Here is a 26,125-nt window from a genome sequence, read left to right on the forward strand (position 1 = left end):
CTTTTCTGCTTTTATTTGGGAAACTATTCAGTCTTGGGGCATGTTGATGTTGTTACTAGACTGGCCACTAGTCAGCCAGCCCTACCCTATATACACTGTGCATAACTGAAGGCTGCCAAAGTAGAGAGGAAACAAACAAACGGCTCCTCTCTGTGGAGGTCCCAAGCTGAACTGAACCCAAATTCCAACTGTTGAAGAAACAGCCTTTGAAACCAGATGCAAATCTGAAACTAGCAGGGCCTTGCTAGCTGGTAAACCTCCTGTAAGCCAGAGAGGCAGACCCTGTCTCAATTAAAAAAAAAAAAAAAACATTTCACCTCATCAAAATTAGAATCAGCTGGGATATAGCTCAGGACAGTCTTGGGTTCAGCCCTTAGCACCACACTTTGAAAACAGGAGCCAGGCATTTTGGTGGCTAACACCTTTAATCCTAGCACTTGGGAGGCCGAGTCAGGCTGATCTCTGAGTTTGAGGCCAGTCTGGTCTACAGAGTGAGTTTCAGAACAGCCAGAGCTATACAAAGAAACCCTGTCTTGATAAAAACTAAAATAAGTAAGTAAGTAAGTAAGTAAACAAACAAACAGAAAGGGTCAATTAACATGTTTGAAAGCTAATCTTGCTTTATAGTTTTTTACTAAATATTTCTTTGGATTTGTTACTTAAATTTTCCACATTTAAGTAGATAGGTACTTGTGTCTTTCTCTTTATTAAAGTCATAAAAGGTTAGGCATAACAATGAAGTTTAGTGAATGTAGCGTGTGTGTGTATGTGTGTATGTTCAAAGTATGTAGTATTTAAAAATACTGCTACCTGTCAAATCATGCTGAAGAACAGTTAATTAAATTGTTTATAAGATCACAGTATGTATCACAGGCTGGCCTTCAACTCCTAATCCTCCTGCTTCAGGCTCCAAAGTATTGGGATTACAGGCATATGCCTCACAATCCTGCTTTGAAAAATAGTTTATTAATTACTTATAACAGAATTTAATGTCCAGCAGTTGTTCAAGAACCAATCTTATGGTCAAGAAAGTAGCGAATGGGGGTGTGGATGCAGTTTACTCTTGTCTTGGGCATAGGAAGGCAGAAGTAAAGGGCTCTCCAGAAGGAGAAGGACCGCTGTCTTTACCAGCTCAGTTCTTTGGCTGCCTTACTTTATGTAAAATATTTGTCCGTGTGTTTTGACCAGATCCAATTGGGACTCTTGCATGAATAAGTTGGCTTAAGCCCAGTGCATAAAGGAGAATGGGCAGGCTGTGGCACACCAGTCACAAAGCTTATTCTAATGTTAGAGCTTGTGCTTGGTGACTCTTACAGGAAGGAAATGAGGCTCTTAGATTAAATACTGTGAGAAGCAAAAGTATTCTCTGGTCAGATATAATAGTCAGAGGAAGAGAAAACTTAGGCCACAATTGTAACCAGTAAGAAGTGGTAGGCCCCTGTAAGGCTTAGGATGTTTGATTATTTTATTTCCTTGGGCCGAGTTTGTGTTTTGACATGATTGTACAGTGGTGTTGATTTTTATATGTTTTTCATGGTCACAAGTTTATCCTGAGCAAGAGAATGTAAGCTGGGCTTTAGTGTACCTCTTTTTTTTTATTTGAACACATTTTTTTATTGAAAAATAAAATAATTCATATTACATCTCATTTGCTATGCCATTCCATGCATCCTCTCATTCCTCCCTCCCTCCCTCCCGCTTTCACCCCATTCCCCTTCCCTATGACTGTGACTGAGGGGGACCTCCTCCCCCTGAATATGATGCTAGGGTATCAAGTCTCTTCTTGGTAGCCTGCTATAGTGTACCTCTTAACAACAAGGTGAGGCTGACAGGATTAGGTTAGGTCCCCTCCCCCAACCCCTTTATGTCAGAGGCTTACCCAGTCTCATGGGTTTCAACCACTTTCTCTACATCATAGATAGGCATTTCTTATTTATTCTTCTGTTTTTGTTTTTTTGCAACACCAATTTTGTCCTGTAGGGATGCTTGCAGCATATTCATGCCTGAGGTTTGAGAAACAGATCAAACATACTAAACTTCTGATAGTGTGTGTGTGTGTGTGTGTGTGTGTGTGTGTGTGTGTGTATAATAAGGCTTCATGTGTTTACTGACTGTTTTTGGTCGCTCCTTGTGAAGGGTTGTTGTAGTAGAATTTTGTCTCTGTTTATTCTCACATTGACCTGACACCTTATAGGTTACAACCTTAAGAAATCAGACTTGGCAAATTGACTGCAGCTGCCAGTACAGTGTGCCCATCTGTCCTTGACCTCCTCACACTGCAGCTGCCAGTACAGTGTGCCCATCTGTCCTTGACCTCCTCACACTGCAGCTGCCAGTACAGTGTGCCCATCTGTCCTTGACCTCCTCACACTGCAGCTGCCAGTACAGTGTGCCCATCTGTCCTTGACCTCCTCACACTGCAGCTGCCAGTACAGTGTGCCCATCTGTCCTTGACCATCTCACACTGCAGCTGCCAGTACAGTGTGCCCATCTGTCCTTGACCTCCTCACACTGAAGCTGCCAGTACAGTGTGCCCATCTGTCCTTGACCTCCTCACACTGCAGCTGCCAGTACAGTGTGCCCATCTGTCCTTGACCTCCTCACACTGAAGCTGCCAGTACAGTGTGCCCATCTGTCCTTGACCTCCTCACACTGCAGCTGCCAGTACAGTGTGCCCATCTGTCCTTGACCTCCTCAGTTCTTTATTACAATGCCAGGTGCACTCCTGTTACAGACACAATTTAAATTGCATTTTCTCCTAATACTAGCTAGATATCAATGACTCTCTTATTTACGTTCTAGATTGATGACAGTTTAATCCTGTATATTTTGATTCTTAAGCAGAAATTTACATTCCTTTTTAGTTTCTTGAGAGTCATAGAACTTGTCATATCTCAGAACTATTTTTCCAACTTCGTCTTTTGGATTTAGTTCTCCAAGTCTTGCCGTTATGTATTTTGGTTCCTATTCATTCTTAGCTCTGACACGGTTAGTTTCTTGGCATATTCTCTTATCAGATAAAGTTTATAAACAGTTACTTATTGGTAATGTAAAGACAATGACCTTTGTTTAGGACAAACCAATTTGAACACATACAATAAGAAATGAATTGACTGTTAGCAATATGAAGATATAAGCACTAAAGGCTATATAGGAACATAATGAGAAAGATGGAAATAAGACCATCTAATGTAAATTAATCTTATTCAGCACTAAAAACACTGGAATAAAATGACAGCAATAAGAAGGATGGGTCAAGTGCAGGAGTTGGGATGATTAGGGGAATTATATCTATAGTTCACATTAATCACGCTCTTCAGTTACACGTTTAGAATCTCCAGTTGCCAGAGTGGATAGGAAGGATGAGGGTTCTGGTCTTTAAAACGTGCTGTGTGATAGCTAGAAGTAGAGCATCTAAAATTTCAGTTGGAACCAGACATGGTAGTGCACACTTGTAACCACAGAATTTATAGGGTGGGGTACATGTAATATGTCAGAAATTCAGTGTTATTCTTGGCTACATTGTGTGCTTGAGGAAACCTGAGCTACATGAGACTCTGTTTAAAAAATATCTATTGGAGAAAGGAGGTAGAGAGGTGGTAGTTAGTACTTGGTATGGCTTCCCTGTCAGAGTGTCCTAGAGGCTGGGGATCAGACCAGGTCGTCACCTTCTTGTCATGTCGTGGGTGTGCCCTGCTGCTCACTAGGCTTTGCCACCAAGTGTGAAACTCCTCATACAATTCTGTGCCTTGCTGTTATCTCCTCTGTGATTCTGGGGGAAAAAACCCATCAATTGAAATGAGTAAGAAATACAATCTTATTGTAATTATAATGAAGACTCATATGAGAAAGTGCAGATGTCACTGAAATAATGTAGGTGCCTGTGTGTTGTTTACTGTGTTACACTCGTGATCAGTCATTGTATAGCACAAGTTCTCTGACGATGGGCTAAAAAGTTATGCTCTGTGATAGTGTTACAGCTGTTTAAAGCTAAATTAGGAATTTTATCTTTCTAAGTTTTACTTAACAGAAAAGAAAGCTGCTTGTTATTTCCTACTGGTGCTGAATAAAGGAAGTTGTGAAGCTAATTCAGTGGATCAGAATTTATCAATACTTGTCTGCTTCTTCTGTCCCTCTTGGTGGGAGGCTTGCCTAGCACAACTGACTTCATAAAGATATTTACATATATATACTTAAAGAAAGCTTTGTTAGACTTTATCTAAGGAGTAATACACGTTTGAAAAAAAAATACAGTGTTATATATGTTTGTTGGATTCTGTGAAGAGATTATATTTGTATTGTTGCATCTAAAACCAGAAAATTACTGTCAAATACTTAATTGTTTTCTTTTACAGGAAGTAGATCACCTAATGCAAAATTGCCCTCAGTCCCAGCAGTTGGCTCTGTCCCACAAGACCCAGTTGCACACATGAGGTATTTAAACTGCTCACTTGGATAATGAAATTTGTGCTTTTTTTGTGATCCATCCTTTCCTCCCCTCTTCACCAAATACTTTTTATTTTTTTAAGTAACTTTATTTTTTAAGTAGCTTTACAATTTTATGAAGTACATTTCACTTTAGAACCTGGGGAGCTGATAACTGTCCACATCTTTCTGTTAGTATTACAGAGAGGTTAGAGCATGCGCTGGAGAAGGCAGCTCCTCTGCTACGAGAGATTTTTGTGGACTTTGCACCTTTCCTTTCTCGGACACTTTTGGGTAGTCATGGACAAGAACTGCTTATAGAAGGAACAAGTAGGTGTTTTTCTTTATTCTGTTTGTATTTGCATCATAAAGTTATTTGCATAAGAAATGTCTGTATCTTCTTAAATATTTTCACCATTTGCAAGACCCTCACGTAGTTCTGTATCTTTTGAAGACTTTACCTCATGTGTATACACACACACACACACACAGACACACACACACAGACACACACACACACACACACACACACACACACACACACACACACACACAGAGGCACATGCATACGCACACACACACGCATACTAGCCCTGGCTGTCCTGGAACTCTCTTTGTAGAGCAGGCTGGCCTGGAAGTCACAGAGATCTGCCTGCCTCTACCTCCCAAGGACTGCGATTAAAGGCATGTGCCACCTTGCCTGGCTAACTTGTTATATGTTTAATCTTTTTTATTTTTTTAAAGTCAGGAGTTTGGATGAAGTATAAAAGTATTATGCCAAAGCAGTAGGTTTTTTTTTTTCCCCTCGTGCTAGAGTTTGAACTCAGGATCTTGTACATGCTACACAAATGCTTTATTGTTGAATTTCATCCTTAGGTCAGTATTTTTTAGTACATTAATTTATCCACACGGTAGATTAGAGAAACTGGTGTAACAAGGTTTTACTTGTACTTAAGATCCATAGAAATAACCACATTCTGGGACATATAAATAATTTGGAGTGCATTATCATCTCCTGTTGACACAATTATATTTTACAAATATGACAGTAGTAAACTACTCTGCTTTTATTATATAGATCTCTTAGGTAAGGTGCCTTGACATTGTCGCTAGGAAACATGGAGAGGAAGATTGATGGGGCCCAGTGACTAGGCTCCTCACAGAATGGGCGAACCACAGCAGTCCTCTTGGCTTGCCTTTTATTTACTTATTTACTTATTCATTTATTTATTGGCATGAGGTGTTGTGTAGGAATATTTTCAGAAGATGACTCAACTAGATGAACAGACCCAACAGGTATCAGTTCAACAGTAAACACCTTTTTAAACAGCTGAATCTATTCAAGAACTTAAGACTGCTTGTGATGGTGTGAACTAGGGACCCCCAGCATTGGGCAGTGGAAGCCCCCACATTGTTTTGTTTTTTAACTAGGCCTGGGCTTTATGAGAAATTGTTTCAAAGCAACAACTAATTTAACTTAAAAAATTTTATTTTACCTTAAAAATCAGTGCCATCACCAAACTAGAGATTTTAAAGGTCAAGCTTGGGAACTTTTACTAATGATAATCAGAATTAAATTTGTTTGAATATGGTGGGGTTATAGTTATGGAATTTTGCTTGTTTTAAACACATTTGGCAGTGTAAGGTAAGCACTGATAATTTATTAAAGCTCAGGGATCCTGGTAAGAATCCCCATTCTTTCTCCAGTGCTCTAAATATTAACTTACATGATCTCATTTCCAGAGTGCACATGTAGCAGTGAATTTATTTGAAAAAAAATTTCTGATTTTAATAATACTTTAAGCTTTTTGCATAATAATTTATTGATAATAGACCAATTGATGTAATTATAAAGGATACTTGTTCATTAAATAATACAATTAGAAAACAATTGATTTAAAAATGCGGGAAAGTCTGAATTGCAAGACTATTCAAAGCCTAGTCTTTTGTTGTTGTTTGATTTTTAAAGATTTATTTATTATGTATACAGTCTTCTGCCTGCATGACAGAAGAGGGCACCATATCTCATTATAGATGGTTGTGAGCCACTATGTAGTTGCTGGGAATTGAACTCAGGACCTTTGGAAGAGCAGTCAGTGCTCTTAACCTCTGAGCCCTTTCTTCAGCCCATCAAAGCCTAGATTTTGTTTCATATATCAAGTATTTTAGGTTGTATGTCCATTCATGAAGTTTCAACTTTATTTGCAGCGGTGTATTTGTGTTTGTAGCATGTGTGTCCTTTAGGTAGGAGCTTAGTGTGAGAAGTCTAGTAACAGCACTATGATGTCTCCTCGCTCTTCTCCTTTATCACATTTACCGCTCTGCGAAACACATTAATTGTTCAAATAAAAGCATGATGATATATGATCTTTCACTACCGTTTTTCTAAACACTCACTGTTCAGGGTGTATGTTTTCTCTGTAATATTTATATTTAATGGAAGGATTATAATTAATTTATATATCATATTTAATGTAAAGATTTATATATAATATAGCAAATGTAAAAATTTAAATTTGTAATAGAAATAATATTAAATATATTATAAATATATAGTATATATTGGTGATATGTTGTATTATAAATATATATTTAATTAAAAGATTTATATTTAATATAAATAAATATAAATTATTTAATATTAAGATTATATATATTATGCTATTCTTAAATAAGACTGAAAGCAAACAAATATGTGTACATTTTTCATAGGTATTGAAATACCTATATGAATGGTAGAACAAAGAATATTGTATAAATCTTTTAAATTTTGAGTACAGGAAGTCCTTTCTGTCTCTTTTGTTCATTATACCTATGAAGAGATGTGGAAAGGTCCAGAGTAGAGTCCAGAGGTGGTAATTCTGGTTAAGTAATTAATTAAATGAGGATTAGTAACCTAACTGTGAAAAGTTCCGAATTGATTCACTATGAGAAATTTTTTTCGTCATTTTTATTTTTGAGATTTTAATTATATCATTTCTTCCTCTTTTCCTTCCAAACGTTTCTGTATTCCCCTCATTGCGTTCTTTTGTAAGAAGTTCATAGCCTCTGTTTTATTTTTTGCTGTTACATGTATTATATGTATATCCATATATATTTCTAAATATAACCTGCTAAGTCTGTATGTTACTCTTTTTTTTTTGTATTTTAAGAACTGACCATTTGGTCTTGGGTAATCAATTGGTGTACTTTTCCTCATGGAAGACTATTTTTCTCACTCTCAGCAAGAGGAATAGGTTTTAAAGGTGGGGTAAAACTGGGCTTATATCTAGCTTACACTTTAAGAAGTGACAAGGTTTCAGTCCAGCAGAGGCTCAGGCCAGCAATGGGAGACGGGAGCTCTACGCTTCCTTTCCTGCTTGGCAGCCTTCGGGCTGAGGTGTTCCAGTCATCTAGCGGTGCAAACCAGACTTTAGGTAGTGAGCGGCTTGCCCATTGCAGCACAGAAATGCTATGTAGCTAAATCTTACGCTGCTGCCAACATTACTCTTGTCATTTCTAACATTGGAAAAACTGGTTCCATTTATTTATTTATTTATTTATTTATTTATTTTAAAAAAGAAATTGAAAGGTATTTGTAAAGCTTCAGAATGCCAATCAGTGCTGTTGTTCAGTTGAGGGATTATTATTCAAAAAGAAGAAAAACTAAAGATCGTGAATATAAGAGATGGAGAATGACTGTGATATGTGGAAGATCTTTAGTGGAATAAAAAATGGAAGTAATGTCATAGGGCTTTTAAATGTTACTAGAATTATCTAATATAGAATTAACAGTTGTAAGTTTTTGATCATTATAATGTCATTGAGCTCCAATCCTTATAATTATTGGGATTACTTATTAGATATATTAGCTATAGCAAGTTCTTTGAGCTGCTCTTTGATTATATTGGGAATTTAAATAACTCTTTAGATGGCCATTAATGTTATAAAAGTTTCTTCCTAAGGATATTTTTAGTTACTCTAAAAGAAAGCATGGAAAGGAAAATGTAAATGATTAGTTTATAGGAAATGAGGAATACATAACAGACAATGGCTTGCATTTCTGTTAAGGTTTAGTGTGAGGTCGGAGGTCAAGGTACTAATAAGAGTGTTTGGGATGTCTGCTGCCATGAAACAAAATGGGAACTTGATTGATAGCTGGAGGGTTGGAGGGAGAGAGTGTGGTGGAGAAAGCAAAGGTCAGGGAGCCATTTCCCTTCTCTGCATGGATAATGATCAACTCTCTCCTAAACAAAATGTGGATGATCATGATCAGTATCGTGTATGTTGTAAGCATTTCTTGAGGATCATGAATGTCAGTATAGAAGTCATAATAAATGTTTTGAGTATTTTGAAAATGATAATGAAGTCATTTACAGAACTGGTAGTTTTGATACCACTTTTAAAGTAACTTCAGAGTGCTTTATTTAATCACAGAATCAAATATATACAGGTATAGTTCTTAGCACAGTATTAACATTTTAGTTTTAAATCACATTTGGACAAAAATAGCATAAAAATGAATCTCTGTTTTTTTTTTTTTTAAGTTTGTGTTTTTATAATAACCTTCTCTTTGAAACAGGTCTGGTCTGCATGAAGTCCAGCAGTTCCGTGGTGGAGCTCGTCATGCTGCTGTGTTCTCAGGTGGGTGCACACATGAGCAGATGTGGAAGAGGCGCAGTGCTCAGGGACGCCTTGGTGACAAAGTTTTGAATGATGCGTTGAAATAACTTTATTTGTATCTTAAAGTGATTACTTTTATCAGGTACAGACGATTTTGAAGCATGGTCCAAGAGAGTGACAAGGTAGACAAATGAGGAAAAAAAGCAGTTTTTAGCATGGCACTAAAATGCTTGGATCAGTTGATGTTGAAATGACTGTTTTTGCTCTGTGTACTAAGGTTATAGGAACAGCTTTATTTATGTACTTTGTGGAGTGCCACTCTGAGTCCCCTGGGAATCATGGGTTTGCCTCCCTTTTGTGCAGAGGTTATAAAATGAGTAATAAATAATTTTGAATCCTTGTCATTGCTAATTATTTTTGACATAAACAGTAGACTTGGGAAAATAAGAAAGATGTGGCAATCATCATCATAAGATATACAAAACATATTCCTTAGAGCAAAATTAACTGCAGGATTTAGAAACCTTGTGGTTAGCTTTAATGATTTTTAAAACTTAATAAAATTTATGTATCCTGTGAAGTTTTGTTTTCTGTTTTTCAAGTAAATAAGTGAATGTTTTTATTGAGAGTTTTTTTTTTTCCTGTAGTCTTTCTAAAGTGGTATCATGCTGGTAGTAAATTCCTCTACTTAAAACTTTAAAATAGCCTTTTTTTAATAGGAAGGGTATTGCTTTAGAGGTCAAGGGTTTTGACCCATTTCAACACCTTTGACCTTCATTTACAACTCTCATGGTTTACTTGCCTAACGAATAAGGATAATACAAAATTAATGTTTCTTTGCATCGATTTATTCATTTTAGTGCCTATGTTGCCAAATTTGTTTAGACTGTGCTGATGGACATTTCATGAATACAAATTAAAGAATCATATAAGGTGTGAAAAATCAATACTGTGTGTTATCAATAAAGTGCAGTAAGAACAATTACTCCAAAGATTATAGCTAACGGAATTTTACAATGAACTGCTGAGGAGCAGTTACATTGCTTAAAGGGCTTATTACTCTTAGATTTTGTGAGTATTCTTTGTGTAATTTACCTACTTTGTTTAGAATAATCCTCCCAAAGCTCCCTTGGTAACTTTTCTCCTTGAGCCATCTGATTTTAAATAACAGACGGTGTGTTTCCTGGATGGAAGACAGCACATTCAGTTTTATATCTGCTTGGAACTACCTTTCCTTTAGTCCTCATGGTTTCTTCATACGAGTATGGTCCTGTTGTTTATAGTGATACAGTTGCTTCGTGTGGAAACTTTGAGAATGAAATTTCACCTTTTAGTTTAGGATTGAATTTGGTTTGGTACATGAAAGGTACTTCAAATATAGCACCCTGTGTATTTGAAAGTCAGAAGCTTCAGAGATAAAGAATGACACATGATAACACCTATTTGTCATGGATGTCACCGTGCTGCTTAATGCTTATCTGATCAAATGGCATATGGAAATCACTTAGAGGAGCAAGTTTCAAAAATCAGAAATTCTCAGGGCCTTTGTTTGAATAACGTATCTTATTAGGCATTTGAAGTCCTCAGCACTTTTTTTATGAGTTCCTCAAAAAGTCCCATGGCATCCCTACAAGATGTAACACAGTGTGAAAAATGATGTGAAAAATGAAGCTAGAATTAGCTCCAGATGGATACAGATTGTTCCAGGGTGATAATTACATTTTTCACTTTGAATTTTCCTAATTCAAAGAGGTCAACTTGGTAATCACAAAAGTGATTTATTTTGTTAAGAAGTGAACTGTCTTTTTCTACATGAAAGCTGAAGAGATATGAAATTGAATTTCAAGAGGACATTTTACAGATACTGGGTGGAGATGTCTTGAGTTTGATTGATAATTTTTTTTACTGTGAGATAGGGTGGGATGTAAAAAGCTACCATCTTGCTAAATTTTTAATTAATTTTTTAAGAGGAGATGGAGAGGATTGAGTGCCAAAGATCAAAAGATCAGGTCAAAAACCCCGTTTTAATCACATAAATAATGGGATATGCTTATGAACTTAACATCTGCAAATTTGATTTAGAACTTTACAAATTAGTTGGTGTTAATTTCATGGCAGCCAACCATATTCTGATTATTTTTCTTGAGCCCATTCACAACTTATTTTCTTTTCAAAAAATTGAAGACAAGTTGTTTAACCATATTTCATTACAAAACATCACTATGGTCTACATTTAAGTGGTAAGATCTGATCATATGTGATTTACTGTCTTGTCAGTAGATAAAACAGATCACTATATACTTATTTAAAGCTTTGACCAACATGTTTCTTACTCTTTCCTTGTTACTGGCTGATTAAGCATCATTTCATAGTTTATCCTGTTTTATAATCTATGCTGTGTTACAGCTAAAAAGCTCTCTTAATATCCAATATTTTACTTTTAAGAAAAGGTTATTAAATTAATTCATATCTTATATCTCCTATAAAATAACATAAGTACTAGGTAAGTTCAAAACACTGATATTTTATCTTAAAATTAATTAAGTTTTTTCAGTGCTAGGGAATAAATCTTGGGTCTTGTACATATTAGGCAAGTGCTCTGCCATCGAGCCACATTCCCAGCCCAAATTGCTTTCCTTAAAATATATTCAGTCTTCAGGGAAGTACATATTTCTAGACACAAAAAAGTTGATAAAGTCTTCAGCTATATTTCAAATTCAGTTTGTCAAAAAAATACAACTTATTAATGCTGCCTGTTTGTTGTGTTTAGATATAAACTGGTTAAAAATGAATTTAAAGAAAATATTAAAAGAAAATATTACTTCAGTGCTGTATAAAGTGCTTGTATCTTCCTCATTTGACATTAATATCATTTTTGAAAGAACTGACATTGCCTCCAAGGCCACTTTATAAAAGTGTTGTGTTGCTCATCCTAATTCAGTCTGACATACATTCCAATAACACTACCTCCCTTCTTGGGTTTAAAGCTAAATTTATGACTGTGCATTGTGAAGTGCATCATTTAAAAATGGTTTCAACCCAAAACATCTAATAAATAAATAATGTGTAAGGCTACTCAGCAGTAGCCTTTGTAGACTAGAAATCATTCCATCGGATACTCAACAGTCCACTATCGGAGAGGGCTGTCAGATAAATCCTGTGGTAGCGGCATTCACGTCCTGTAAATCACATATTATTGTCTGAGCCTTCTGCCAGGTCATCTATTCTTTTCCCATTTATCAGAAATGCATACAGTACATAGAAAAACTAGCAGCACCATGTAGTCTGGCCCGGCATCCTGTCTGAGTTATTAATTAGCAGCAAAAGTTTATTTAAATGCTTATCCTGTTTTTAAAAAGTTTAAATCAGCATTAATATTTTTGGAAATATATTTTTTCACATAAAGGTAATGATAAGGTTTGATGATTTTCACTCAACATTTCTGCGTTTTAGAATCGGCATTTAACAATTGGTAATAGTCACATAGCGGTCAGCATCATTTTATTTTTTAAAATCAGTTTTATGTTCATTTTTGTCTGAATATTAGTAGATGTTCATTCTTTCTGTAATTTTCATTTTTTTCTAATAAATTCAACTTTTTAATTTTTAATTTATCTTTCCAGATTCATTGATACTTAAATGCTCTTGTCCAATGCTCTTGTTGTTGTCTTTTTAGTTCATAAACATTTCCTTTTCATCATCATGGTTGGCATCTTATTATGAGTAGGTCACTCACACAAACAAGGTAATAACAGAAACGCATGTCCTTCAATGGGTGTCTGGTTTTTGAGAGGTGGGGCTTGAATGTCTTTCACTGTCATCTTGAGGTTCTTAAAGTTACTCAAACATGCCATCCTTTTTTCTACTTGGCACATGGTTTTCATTCCTTATTAGCTCCTAACAAAAATGATAACTTTTTGGTTTTGTTATTTTGAGATGGGGGTTAGACTAAAGTAGCTAAGGCTGTCTTGACACAAGTTGTCCTCAAACTTAACATCCTTCTGCCTCCGTCTCTGGAGTGCTTAGATTACTGATCTATATTGCCATACCTGGTTTACGCAGTGCTAAGGATGAAACCCAGGGCTTTCATGCATATTAGGAAAACACTTTACAGATTGAACAATGTATCCAGCCTTAAGTTAACAAGCCCCCACTCCCCAAATGAACTAGTGTTATAGTTCATACCCTTTGGTCTTGCTCAGGTGTTAGTATAATTAGTATAAAGTTAGAAACAGGTCAGAACACAGTTTATCTGTAGGATATATATATGTATATATCTATATCTATGCCTATATACATATATAAATATATCCATCTCCAATTATAGAGTTTAAATTTTGTTGTATACACAGTGTTATTTATAAAAGTCTTAAAGATGATAATCTGTGATACATATCTGAACAGAAAATTTTATTAAATGTTTGTTAAATAAGTAAGGAATATTATTAGCAATAGCATTTTGTTTTGATTTGTTTTGGTTTTTGTCTCTTTGGAGAGAAGGATGTGGGTTTACACAGGGCCTTGCTTCGTGTCTCAGTCTGGCCTGAATCTTGTCACCCTCCTGCTTTGGTCCTCTGTCAGTAGAGTAGTAACATAGCTAACGACTGCTTTGCTTGTGAAGCAGCCAGTTCTCTATACAGTGAAAAATCTTTGTGTGTGTTTACTTTGTAATAAAAATATTTTTTAAATGTATGTGTTTGCTTTTACTGTGAAGTAGGATAAAATTAACTCTAATTTCGTTAGCTTTTGCCCGTTGTTAGTTTTTAGTCTGTCTGCCCCAAACAGTGGGTTCACAGATTAAATGCAAAGTTTGAAGTTAAATTGATAGGCTTAAAAGCTGTTTTAGCATTTATATTCCATTTTTTCTTTTATTAAACAAAAGTTGGGAGCAGAAAACAAGTTCTTGTCCCTTTTTTTTTTCTTCAGTACATATTAATGACAGCAGCCGTACAAACATTTACTAGATGGATAGATTAGTATACTTGTCTGTTTAGATAAGTTGTACTCATTCATAATAATTGTTTTTTTTTTACTTAAAATTTTTTTATTTAGTTATTTATTAGTGAATAAATACATCCCAGTTGTAGCCCCCTCCCTCCTCTCCTTCTGGTCCCTCCCTCACCTCCCTCCTTCCTTTTCCCCTTACCCCCCTCCTCTGCCCCTCAGAAAAGGGAAGTCTCCTTCATCCCCCGCACTAACCCACCCAAACTTGTGTTTTAGAGTCATTGGAAAGTTTTTCTCTAACAAGTAGAGACCATCTTACTCGGGAATTTTTGTATTCTAATCCTACTGTAATCTGGAAGACTAATTTGAATTCTTAATTCTTGCTGTACATTTTGAGTACATATTACCTGATGAGCTTTAGGTTTTTGTTTTAAAAAAAAAAGACTTCCTTTTTATTTTGTGTTTTAGTTTTGGGTTTGTTTGTTTTTTTCTTTCCTTTTTGATCTGTGGTCTCACTGTGTAGCCTAGACTGGTATAGAACTAGCCTTTGCTTCTCAAGTGTTGGGATTCCAGGCCCGTGCCTCCCTGCTGTCTCCTGATGCCCTCTTGAGGAAATGTACAAATCCCTGTCTTTCCGTCTCTCTGTCTCACAAGGGTTATCTGTGTCTTTCTGTCCATATGAACTAAGTCTGTGACCTTTAAGCAACTTCACTGGCCTAAGTCTGTCATTCTTTTCCTTCATCAGACCTGATAAACAGCATGAGAAATCTTGAACCTCAGGTTCTTGAAAAAGCACATTTATATAAGTAAATTCATATCTTGGTGTAGTTGAAAATTTGAAAATAATCATATTTAAGAAGAAAGAAATCACTGTTTTCTTTCTTCATGCTCAAAGCCATTTGCATAGCAAAATAGATTTATAAGATGTACTAAATGTAGAAACATAGTCTTTGACATACTGTAAATATTCTATTTCCTTTGTAACCAACCTCTTTTACAAGGTAAATAGTACTTTGGGGGGCAATTGATTTCCTTAAGAGTGGTTTATATGTACCATGGTCCAACCAGGATTAATATAGTTTTATATTTCAACATTTTTATTATGCTACTCTTTCCCTTTTGATGTTTTTATACCTCTTCCTTAGAATATAATTTTTGAAAATTAGTGGGTATAAATTGACTATTTTTGAGCTTTTGTTATTGCCCGTATCTGTGCTCTTTTGATTGTTAATAGGATGAGCATCAGCAGCATAGTCCCTGCCATAAGCAACTGTGAGTGCTTTATCTGTGCAATTGGACCGTGATGGGAAGATAGGCATTCCCATTGAAGTGCTCAGAGCTAATTTAAATTTTGTGCAGTGTAAATGGTTGACCTTATAAGATGGTGCTAAACACCTTCCCTGCACAGATATGACATTTCTGAGAACTACAGATGATAGTTGAATTGATCATAAAAAAATCTTAGAATCACTAACAATTAAAAAAAAAGACATCAGCTTATTAACTAATTTATGCTTAATCACCACCCAATGTTTTTAATGGTTTCAAACTTTATAAAATATAACTTTATATTTGAAGGTAGAAGCATGTTTTCATATAACAAGAACATACAAAAATCGAAGTACATCAAGTGTGAAGTATTTTTGTTCAAGAGCAAAATGTGTCTTAAAATGTTTAAATCAAATGGTAGTTTAGTGAACATACACTATACATTGCTCTTTATTTACATTTTGAAGTAGACTTTACTTTGATATTAATTAAAGTGCTTTTTACAGCCAAAGAAAAACATAATTTTACGTTACATACTGGGTTTAATTTGAAATATAGGCGTCCTGTTGCTTCACCAGCACACTAGGCTTTAGAAAACACAACTTTGAAAGGTACATTTTGTGGAATGGGCGGCACACCCTGTGGCTTGGCAGTCTCGTCAGAAGGATGAGACCATGCTGACTATGTAACGACATCTTTGAACATTATTCTCAAGGGTGGTAAATGCAAAACAAAGTAATATCAACTGGCACTTAATTCTGCAAGTTCCCTGCTGATTGGGGTATTCAGTGAAATGGAACTCTTCCTGACAGGAAGTCAGCTTGTGAGTATGGAGACATTTGAAAATAGAGTGTGCTTTAATTCGACTCCCTGCTGTTTTACAACTCCTCTTTTAAAATTTGGATTAAGAAGAGAGGAAAAGGGAGGAACACAAATGGGAATATCCAGGGTATGGCATTTCTCTTTGATTTTTAAAGTAACTGGGAGTACAGGTTGGTGTCTGCTTTGTAGTTGTTATTGCTTGGTACTCACCTTCCCACTGCAACTTTAAAACGCTCTGCTAGTTGTGATATTACAAAAGCGAGGCTTAAAACTGTAGTTTTAAGTATTCTCTGTTTAGCCTCAAATCCTTTGATGACTTCTTAAAGATTCAAGTACAGTATTTTTATACAAAGTATACTTCTGATATACCAATGGATTTCAGTCAGAGTAGTTAATTAAATTTAGCCTTTTCAGCCTTGTAGGATCCTGGTTTACTTATTGCTTGTCTTGAAAGTATTTGCCCTGCTTGATTATTTTTGGGATAAGATTGCTATTTAGTGTATTGTAGTACCTTCACAGGTACCTTCACAGGTACCTTCACAGGTACCGCTAGAGTACTCTGCAAGCATTGCATCTACTGTGTCTTTATAGTGCCTACTTTTTGATCATGCCACTGTCTTATAACATGAAAGTTAAGAAGTTACAATATGATGCTAACAAAATACGGAGTTTGAACTTTGACTTAGGCTTGGCTTAGCCTAGAACCCTGAAGCTAGTTATTTGCTTTTCAGGTAGGAAAAAAAATTTCCTAAATTGTGAGCAGGGACAGTGTTGAGGTCATTGTTGTCCTTGTTTTGAGTTTCATGGAGCAGTTTTTGAAAGAAAAGATTGAGAGTGGAAAATGCCATGATGACTGATTTTTTTTAATATTCATAAACATTTTTTCTCCTGTTAATGGATAATAAATAACCTTGAGTGAATCAATTTCTTTTAAATTCCAAAGACGTGGTTTATCAATAAGTGCTATTGAATATAATGAGATCTTGTTAATATTTATAAAAAGTTATAGAACTGCTCATAGAAGAAAGTAGGTTACAGTTAAAATTATTAGTGCTTTCTTGAGTTTTCAGCACACAGAATCTGCTTCCATTTATCTGTATTTTCAGTGGCTGTTTTTCCTTTCAGGAAGTTGCTTATGCCTTATAATCTTTATCTCACAAAGTGAAATAACACTATTATTTTCATCTCTGTGATTATTATATGTTTTTATAACTATATGTCCTGTTTAACCTGTTTTCATCTTGAACCATAAAGCATTAGCTTTCCTTGTAGACAACACTTGGGTCATCACATTGGCTTTTCTCTGTATGGCACAGGTGGTTCCCTCACTATCCTTTTCATCAGGAATGCTCTTCCTAGGAAAGCGGGCTCAGTGTGCCAAAATGCAGGGGACATCTGCAGGTCTGAGGCACCTGAGTCTTGAAGCTCTCCTTTGTAAACTTTAGTTCTTCTTATGTTTACCACTTTTATTTTTAACATAGTTCGTGTTTAATTTAATTCACCATTTTCAAAAGTTTAAAATTTTCTGAATATATCATTATCATTAAAATTTTCTGTTATACGATGATTCTCAAGTTAATTTTGTCAGGATGGAAAAAGGACACATATCATTAGAGAAAGTTATCCTAAGAGACAGAATCTGGCTTTGAAAACTGCTAAGTACACAAGGTGATAGATTTATTGTCTATCACTTGATCTCACCTCTTGAACTATATATACTTACTAAAACAGAACATTTTACATATAAATACATACAATTAAATGCATATAACTTTGAGCATCATGATGAGACAGAAAAAGCTCCAGATTTAAGAGAATCAGATTTTCAATTTACTTACATGCTATGGAAGTTATGTTGTCGGTGGAAAAATGGCAGCTATCATGATGTCTCTGCGAAGCATGCCTTAGGACTTCTGTGCCAACCTAAGTGTCAGCTGACATCTTAGTAATTGAATGATAAGTATTTGAAGATTACTGAATCTTGCTCCTTTTCACAACCAAATTCATTAAACGTATGATTAACCAGTGTGTTATAGCTTAACACCTATAAGAAATTATTATTTCTTTTATGTTTCTTATATAGTATATGCTTGAAATCCAGGACCATAGTTTTATGGGTATATAGTATGATGGTCAGATAACTGTAGTTATGAAGATGTATCGTTTCACAGCATAAACATAAATCTTAATTGCTTACATGAATTCTAACCAAATGTGTGTGTTTTTATATTTATTCTTTATTTGAAGTTTAACTTGAACACTGAATTAAAATCTCATTTTATATTAACCTTGACAGTTTTTTTTTAAATGAATTACACAGTATACATTTATGGTAGTTAGTGTGCAGAGTAGATGACTCCAAATAGTTAAACAGCAGGAAACTTTTCTGCTTTTACTTAAAAACTGCTGTTTTCTGTATGGGTTTATTTACTACATGTTTAATTCTTAATGCTGTGTGCTGTGGGACTGTGCATGCAAAAAGCAGCATGCGGAGCTCTGCCTCTAAGCCTTTGGCTGTTGCTTGCTATGCAGTAATAGAGGCACTATTTTATTGGGTTACTTGTAATTAACTTCAGCACTAGACATCCATATAAATCATTGGTAATCTGTTTTCTTTAGATTTTTTAAAAAACTGAGTTAATGTACTTGTTTCTGTTGTCTTTTTACATATAGATTGAGGCTGTAAACATACATGTACATCGGAGAAATGATTGAGGCAAACTAATGAATTTTATATAACATTTATATAACAGTTTGTAAAGATTTGTTACTTGAATAAATATTCAGTAGTAACATTGTTTTGTTGTAATACTTAATATATAGTGATTTTTATTCTCCCAAAGCCAAAAATGTCTACACATTTGAACAGTTAAAGTGATGGTAATATTAATTAGAAAATATTTATACTTTTTGTATTAAAAAATTCTGGCAAGGTAAAGACATCCAAATATATCAATTTCTGGGAAGTCTATTTTAAGCAGTTTAGATTTAAACATTCAAACTTTCATATATTTTCTTTTGCATATGTTTGATAAATACCTCTTTATATATTGACTGAGATTTTATGTCAATTTATGCTCATACCTTGTATGATTTTTAGTTTATAATATAAACTTACAGAAATACACCTTTTAAGAAAATTAAGTCTAAAGAAACATTTCTGTATGTAGATATGTATCTGGTTGAGTTTAAGGTAATAGTGTATGTTAATCCAAACCAAACTTTAGAAAAGAAACAATGACTGGCTATGGACCATGCTTGTAAATCTGTAGGAGAGGCTTTAGAGACACGAGTTCATTTAATTCACTTCCATGATGTTAAAGTCTTTATTTGATCACTGTGAAATGAATGTTAAGTGTCCTGAGGTGGAGATGGGAGCCGCGAAGAAGAATGGACCGGTCACGAAACTAATGCTTTAGAAAATAGCTTGATTGGTAAATACTCTTTATTACATTGAGTACATTAGATAACTTAAAAAATGTTTAAAAAATAATTAGCTGTTTTATATAGTTGTAATAGATGTCTTTCATGCTCTCCCTCCAGCAGTCTTTAATGAACCCGCCTTGTAATTTCAGTGCAGGCTTTGAGATTCCCCGAAGACTTGACTTCAGACCTCAGAGGGCACGAGTTGCCATATGTCTGGAGAAGCAGAGTTGCCAGGCAGACTGACCATGTACTAATAGGACACATTTATATAGCTCCTGAGTGTGGAGTCCTGAGAGTCTTAATGATGATCATCTGTTGGGAGCTTAAAGCCAGAAAGGGTTTGGACAACTGCTGTTTGTATTGAGCAGTGAAAGATATTAACAAAGTTGAACTGAATGGAAGTTATTAGAAAAATCATTATTGATAGAAGAATAATTTTTAGACATACTTGAAAATAAATTAGGATATACTTATAATAAATAGCTGTTTGGTTACATGTTATCCTCACCTTTTGCAGCTTAAAAATTGTATAGTTTATAATTCCATAAGTATTTACTTATAAAATATCCATTTTTTTGCATATAGAGCTCCATTTGGTATTATTTTTGGGTGACAATTATAAAATTGAGCTGTTTGCTCAAATTTTAATATAATTAATTTTCTCTTACTTTTAAATTTATAGTTACTTGGACATCTAATTTCATTTACTCATTGAACCATACTATGCTTTGACATATAAATGGGTTCACAAAAGTGAGACTGGTACTTTTCAAAGGGCAGCTACCTGCTTTTTACTGTCACCGAAGGACATTTTCTCTTAAGAGGAGATGGTGTAAGGCCTCTCCTTTACAGTTCTACTGTATTCTCTCCTGGTGTGTGCTTACGGTAGGAACAGCGTGGAGACAGATGCACTGTTGAGAGAGTGCTGACAACAGGCACACACTGCGGAAACGTCTCTGAACGCTTTCCTTGTGCACTGAAGGCTACTCTATCCTTTCCAAGAAAAAGTTCTATCTCAGTTTGACCTTTAGTTTTATGTATGTTTTTCAGTTTTGTGTTTACACATTTTTGTCTTTATTCAATATCTCATCTCTGATTTCTTTCTTTGACTCATGTTAGTGTTATTCTCATCTCTTTTGGTCATTGGAACTATAGAAAATCCAGTTTGATTTTTTTTTTTTTAGAAAAAAAAAACAATGGCAGGTAACTATAACATTAAAAAATTAGTGTGGTCATTTAACTAAAAGTCCTAACCCTAGCACTATGTCACTAAAATCCAGCTCCTCAAAAAGTCTGAGGCAGGAGGATTGCTTAAGCATTGCTTTTTTTTTTTTTTTTAAATAGGCTAGCCTAAGCAACATAGCAACAAACATGGGAACTTGGGATGCAGTCTCTGATCTTCACTCCTTTTATATAAATCATATTTAATTTCAAAGTTCACAGCTTAATTTAATGGATAATATTTTAGTATCCACAGAAACGAAGGTTATATTCATTTAGTGGGTTAGAATATTTTTAGAAAAACAATAAATACTAAATAATTAGTTTATCATAACAATTGTAATTTCATAATTTTGTCATTGTTATTCATGAAACTTGCATGTTTGTTCAGTTGTTTGGAGGCTTCCAGAATAATATGAGATAAATATCCATTGTCTACATAGGAAAATGTGCATATATCAGACGGGTTCATCTACTCACATGCAGGTCTGAGAAGCAGCCAAGAACCCACCTGTGGCCAGGGATGCTGTACTGTGTTGTGTGTCTCCACCAGCCGAGGCCCCGCAGGGCGTCTGTGGTGGTCTCAGACACTGACAGAAGGCCTGCTCCTAATCGCTGGGCTTGCTGTGTCAGGCATCCTAGGACTGCTAGAGCATTCTGTCTCTGTATGGCTGGTGGAGTGTTTTGGGCCCTCTCCCTTCTTCTTGCTCTGTCCTGCTTTAGCCGGCCGGAGCTTATTCTTGAATCCCCATCTCAATACAAGTTATTGAAACTCTCGTGTGCTCAGCACCTGTGGTCCTGAGTGCCACCCTGAGCCGTTGGAGAACCTGTCCCACCTAAGATAATGGCATCCTACCTACTGCAGCGTTTCCACGGCGATTCCTAACATTAGTTATAAAGAGAGGCTGTGGAGATCACAGTAGGTGTTCATCTGGGCCCATAGCTGATGTAGCATACTAAACAGATGTATGCCGTGATGCCAGTGAACAGTCTTTTATTCAAAAGACAGCCTATGAAACTGGTATAGTTATGGGCTAGAGAGGTGGCTCAGTGGTTAAGGGCACCGACTGTACTTCCAGAGGACCAGGGTTCAGATCCCAGCACCCCATGGCTGCTCACTCTCACAAACACATACTTGCAGGCAAAACGCCAATGCGCATAAAATAAAGGTAAAAAAGAAAACTCTGAAAAGTGGTAAAGTTGAATGACTTTCATTTTGTATAAATATCAATTTAAGAACAAAAAGCCATTAAAAGACAAGGCAATCTAATATCCTTCCCCACAGAATAACAATATCTCTCAGCCAGTAGAACTCAAAGAAAAGGAAAAATGTCAGCTGTCTCAAATAAAAAAGATTAAAAGTCAACTTCAAGGAAACTCAGCAGATACAAAGGAGCACAGATAATTTAGTAAAGTAGGAAACGTTTACTTCCATGAAGAGAAATTTAGCAGTGAGACAGAGTCCATAAAATAATTAAACATCTTAGAACTCAGTCACTGAAATAAAAATACAGTTGAGACAGCTGGCAGTAGTCTCAGACTACAAGAACGCAGAAGAGTCTCAGAGTTCAAGGGCTGCCGTTGAAATGCCAGTGAGATTAATCATCAAAGAATGAGGAATGACGGGGAACCTGTGAAAATGAAATTCCTCCTAATGTGGTAAGAGAGTAAATTGTCCATTTTCTCTGTTCTTACTCAACACAGAAATAGAAATCTTAGCCAGAAGTCAAGAGAAAGAAATAAAGGACACCTGAATAGAAAGCGATGTAGTGAAACTGTCTGTTAGCTGATGATGTAATTTTACATGCACAAAACTCAAAGAATATACCAAAGATTTATTAGAACTTATAAAATATTGTAGGGCACAAAATGAACACACAAAAATCATGCTTAGAAATCAGTCGCATTTCAAAATGGGGACCATAAATAAATAGAAAAGAAAAACTAACAATAAGCTTAACTCAATAAAAATTTACAAATCATTGGTTAAGAAACACCAATATCTAGAGAGGCATTTTTTGTTCATTTGTTGTTAAAAAGAACTAGGTGTCCACACTACTCAAAAGGATGTGCACATTATATTTTTTATTCATAGAAAAATATAAAAGCAGTCAGAAAATTGACATGGAACCTCAGTACACAGTAATTAGCCATGTTAGTCTTGAGTAAAAAGAACATAGCTGAAGACCTAATAATAACTGACCTGCAATTCACTCAAGGTTATTGTGTCCAGAGTAACACACTCTTGACTTTAAAATTGGCACAAATGTCAGTGAAACAAAGTAGAGAGCCTACACAGCTACAGTGAATTCCTATACACAAATGACAAGCTTGCAGAGGAAGAAATTAGGAAAACTACACCCTTCACATTAGCCACAAGCAATATAAAATACTTAGGAGTTACTCTAACTAAGCAAGTGAAGGACTTGTTTGAAAAAAATTTCAAAACTCTAAAGAAAGAGATTGAAGATGACATGAGAAGATGGAATGATCTTCCTTGCTCATGGATCGGGAGAATTAACATAGTAAAAATGCCATCCTGCCAAAAGCAATCTACAGATTCAATGCAATCCCTATCAAAATACCTACACAATTTTTTAAAGACATTGAAAGTTCAATTCTGAACTTCATATGGAAAAACAAAAAACCTAGAATAGCTAAAACAATCTTGTACAATAAAAGGTGCTCTGAAGGAGTCTCCATACCTGATCTCAAACTGTACTATAAAGCAATAGTAATTAAAACAGCATGGTACTGGCACAGCAACAGGCTGGTTGATCAGTGGAATTGAATAGATTTTTATGAATAATAAAAACATATTGGAGAAGACTGTTTTGGTCAGTAATCAGTATTAACAAAACTGGATATTAGTTTCTAGACAGATTCAGGTAGACATCTGTTTTGTGAGATGTAAAAAAACCCACTCAAAATGGGTCCAGAACCTAAATATAATACTTGCAACCAGTGAGTTGCCATTAGAGAACGTAGCAGACACTTGAATATTTGTGTGCAATGCTCTTATGGAGGAGAATAAAAGGACAGCTAGCCAACAAAAAGAAAAAAAAATTAGAGAAATATAATTATCTCAAATCACCAAGCCTGTTGTCAAGAGAAACAGCGAAGGGTGAAGAGATGACATATGTAGTAAGAGAAAATGTTTGCAACTTATTATCTGACAGTAGATTAGTATTTTTAATATATGATGAATTGTAAGAAAATGAACAGCAACTGGAAGCATAAACCCTAAAATCATCTAGGTAAACTCTTACAATCCCAGCACCTGGAAGGGAGAGGCAGGAAGATGAGGAATTCCATGCCAGCTTTTATTAAATAAGGTATTCAGTGCCACCCTTGGCTGTATGAAATCCTGTTTCAGCAGAATAGAAAGACTAAAACAAAAATTAAGTCATTGAAGAAATTCACAAATTAGTTGAGTAGACATACTTCAAGAATAGATGGGCCAACTTCTAAAAAGTATTGAAAAATGCTTAGGCTATTCTCATCATGGAAATTACTCAAAAAGTTAAAAGATAGCTTAGAAGTAATGTAGGTCACAAAATAAGATGGTACTGCAGTGATTTGACTGAGAAGTTCTCAAATTAACTCGATAGGGAAAATTACATATCATGAGTCTGGTCAAAATGTGGCCTGAATTTATATGGTCTTGAACATGTTAGTTTTTAGGAATTCCTTTTATCTTTTAACCTTCTTAACCTGTAAAATATAGGCACAGTCATGTGGTACTTTCAAGACGTATGTTTTATGACTAATTTTTAGAAAACTGGAGTTCATCTCATGAAGTTAGAAGTCTAAATTATTTTAAATGAATAATTAGTATGTTGGTTTATTTTTATGGTTTTTTTTTTGAGGTATATAGGAAAGGAACAATGTAATGTCATTAGTAAGACTTTATTTTCCTTAGAAAAACCTTCTTTTCCACCAAAACACATACCTGACGTTTTCTTGAGTGGTAGTCTCCACAAATGTGCTCATATTTGCTGTCACTACATTAGTAACCTAAGGTTGTATCTTAGTAAAAATTGATTAGGCAACAGCTATTGTCCTCAGATGTGATAATCAATTAAATATAGCTTAGGCACAGGTATGAAATTATTGACTCTTCTCTTTTGAGTCCTTCCTCCTGAAAGTGCTCAAGTGTGTTTGAAATTACTTACTTGCATTAGTGGTTGGATTTGAGGCTTTTAACGTGTTTTTATCAGGACCTCTGGGGAAAGGATAACCAAGACCTTTAAATGTGCTGTGCATTTTGTATCACTATATAATTGTAAATACTGTGATGAAATATTGAAATGATCATGAAAGATGATGACCATTAAGCTTTTCTTTTAAGTATTAAAACTCACTAAAGGTTATATTGAGCTGTGGTTTATAAAATTGTTTAGACTAACGCCTTGTTGATAATTGTTTCTGAGTGGAGAAAAATCCCTTCAGATACCATGATTAATGAATATTTTTTTTAGTTTTGTCAACTTCCACAACTTACTGTAGAGAGTGTTTTATTGTACAGAAAATGTATTGGCTTTAAACATTGTGATTATAAAAAAAAATGAAAGGATGTTTTATGGTTCAACTTTCTTTTCATAAGCTTTTTTAATTCTGAAAGAATTCATTGTCGCTTATTATATTATTCCTTTTTCCTTAACCAAAACAACAAACAAAAAGAATTTATAGATGCTTTCTGTATGAATAAGTAGCCAAGTAATACATAATTTTCTGAGCATCTGCAAAAATTGTAATTCTCCAATTGTCTATGTACCTTCTTATTTTTCTGCTATTCATAAAATATTTAAAAAATAATAAAGTAATAGTAAAGTAATATTTCATTATAGCAATTTCATGAATAATATCATTAAAAATTTGCTGTGTGTGTGTATCTGTTTCTTTTAAATTTAGTCAGAAACCTAAACACCTACTTTATTTTTAAAGGTCTTTAAGACTAAGTGTATACTATTGTGGTCAATTCTTTTTTTGTTCACCTTCCAACATAATTACTTGTTTGTTTATATAGTAATTATTTTGGAATTTAAAAAATAATTTATTATAATTTATTTCAGATTACATGTCAATTGTCAACCCCTCACTTGTATCTTCTAGTTCCCACCTTCCCTCCCTCTTCTGCCCTATTCTCCTCCTCTACACCTCTGACAGAGCGGGACCTCCTCCCCCACCATATGGCCTGATAGCCTGCTTCCCCTTCCTCTGTGTGCCCAGCAAGCCTCCCACCAAGGGGAAGTGATCAAATTGGGGACATCAAAGTTCAAGTCAGAGGCCGTCCCTGCTCTCCCCACAACTGTGGAGAATGAGCTGTCAATTGGCTATATCTGAACAGGGGGTCAGGGTTTATTGCATGCATTGTCCTTGGTTGATGCAACAATTTGTGAGGGCTCCCTGGATC

At 35.1% G+C, this 26,125-nt stretch overlaps 1 protein-coding gene across 5 annotated transcripts in view; it reads left to right on the forward strand.

Annotated features, from left to right (window-relative positions):
* LRBA (LPS responsive beige-like anchor protein) overlaps positions 1-26,125 on the forward strand; it is a 539,428-nt gene that overhangs the window by 131,285 nt on the left and 382,018 nt on the right. For all 5 annotated transcript variants that reach the window (XM_084768541.1, XM_084768543.1, XM_084768544.1 and 2 more), the window contains 3 exons: positions 4,356-4,434; positions 4,622-4,755; positions 8,987-9,048. In XM_084768541.1, the coding sequence (XP_084624667.1) occupies positions 4,356-4,434; positions 4,622-4,755; positions 8,987-9,048 (275 nt within the window). The remainder of the gene's footprint in view (positions 1-4,355; positions 4,435-4,621; positions 4,756-8,986; positions 9,049-26,125) is intronic.

Source organism: Acomys minous (genome assembly GCF_964271855.1).
Source record: "Acomys minous genome assembly, chromosome: 19".
NCBI classification, from domain to species: Eukaryota; Metazoa; Chordata; class Mammalia; order Rodentia; family Muridae; genus Acomys; species Acomys minous.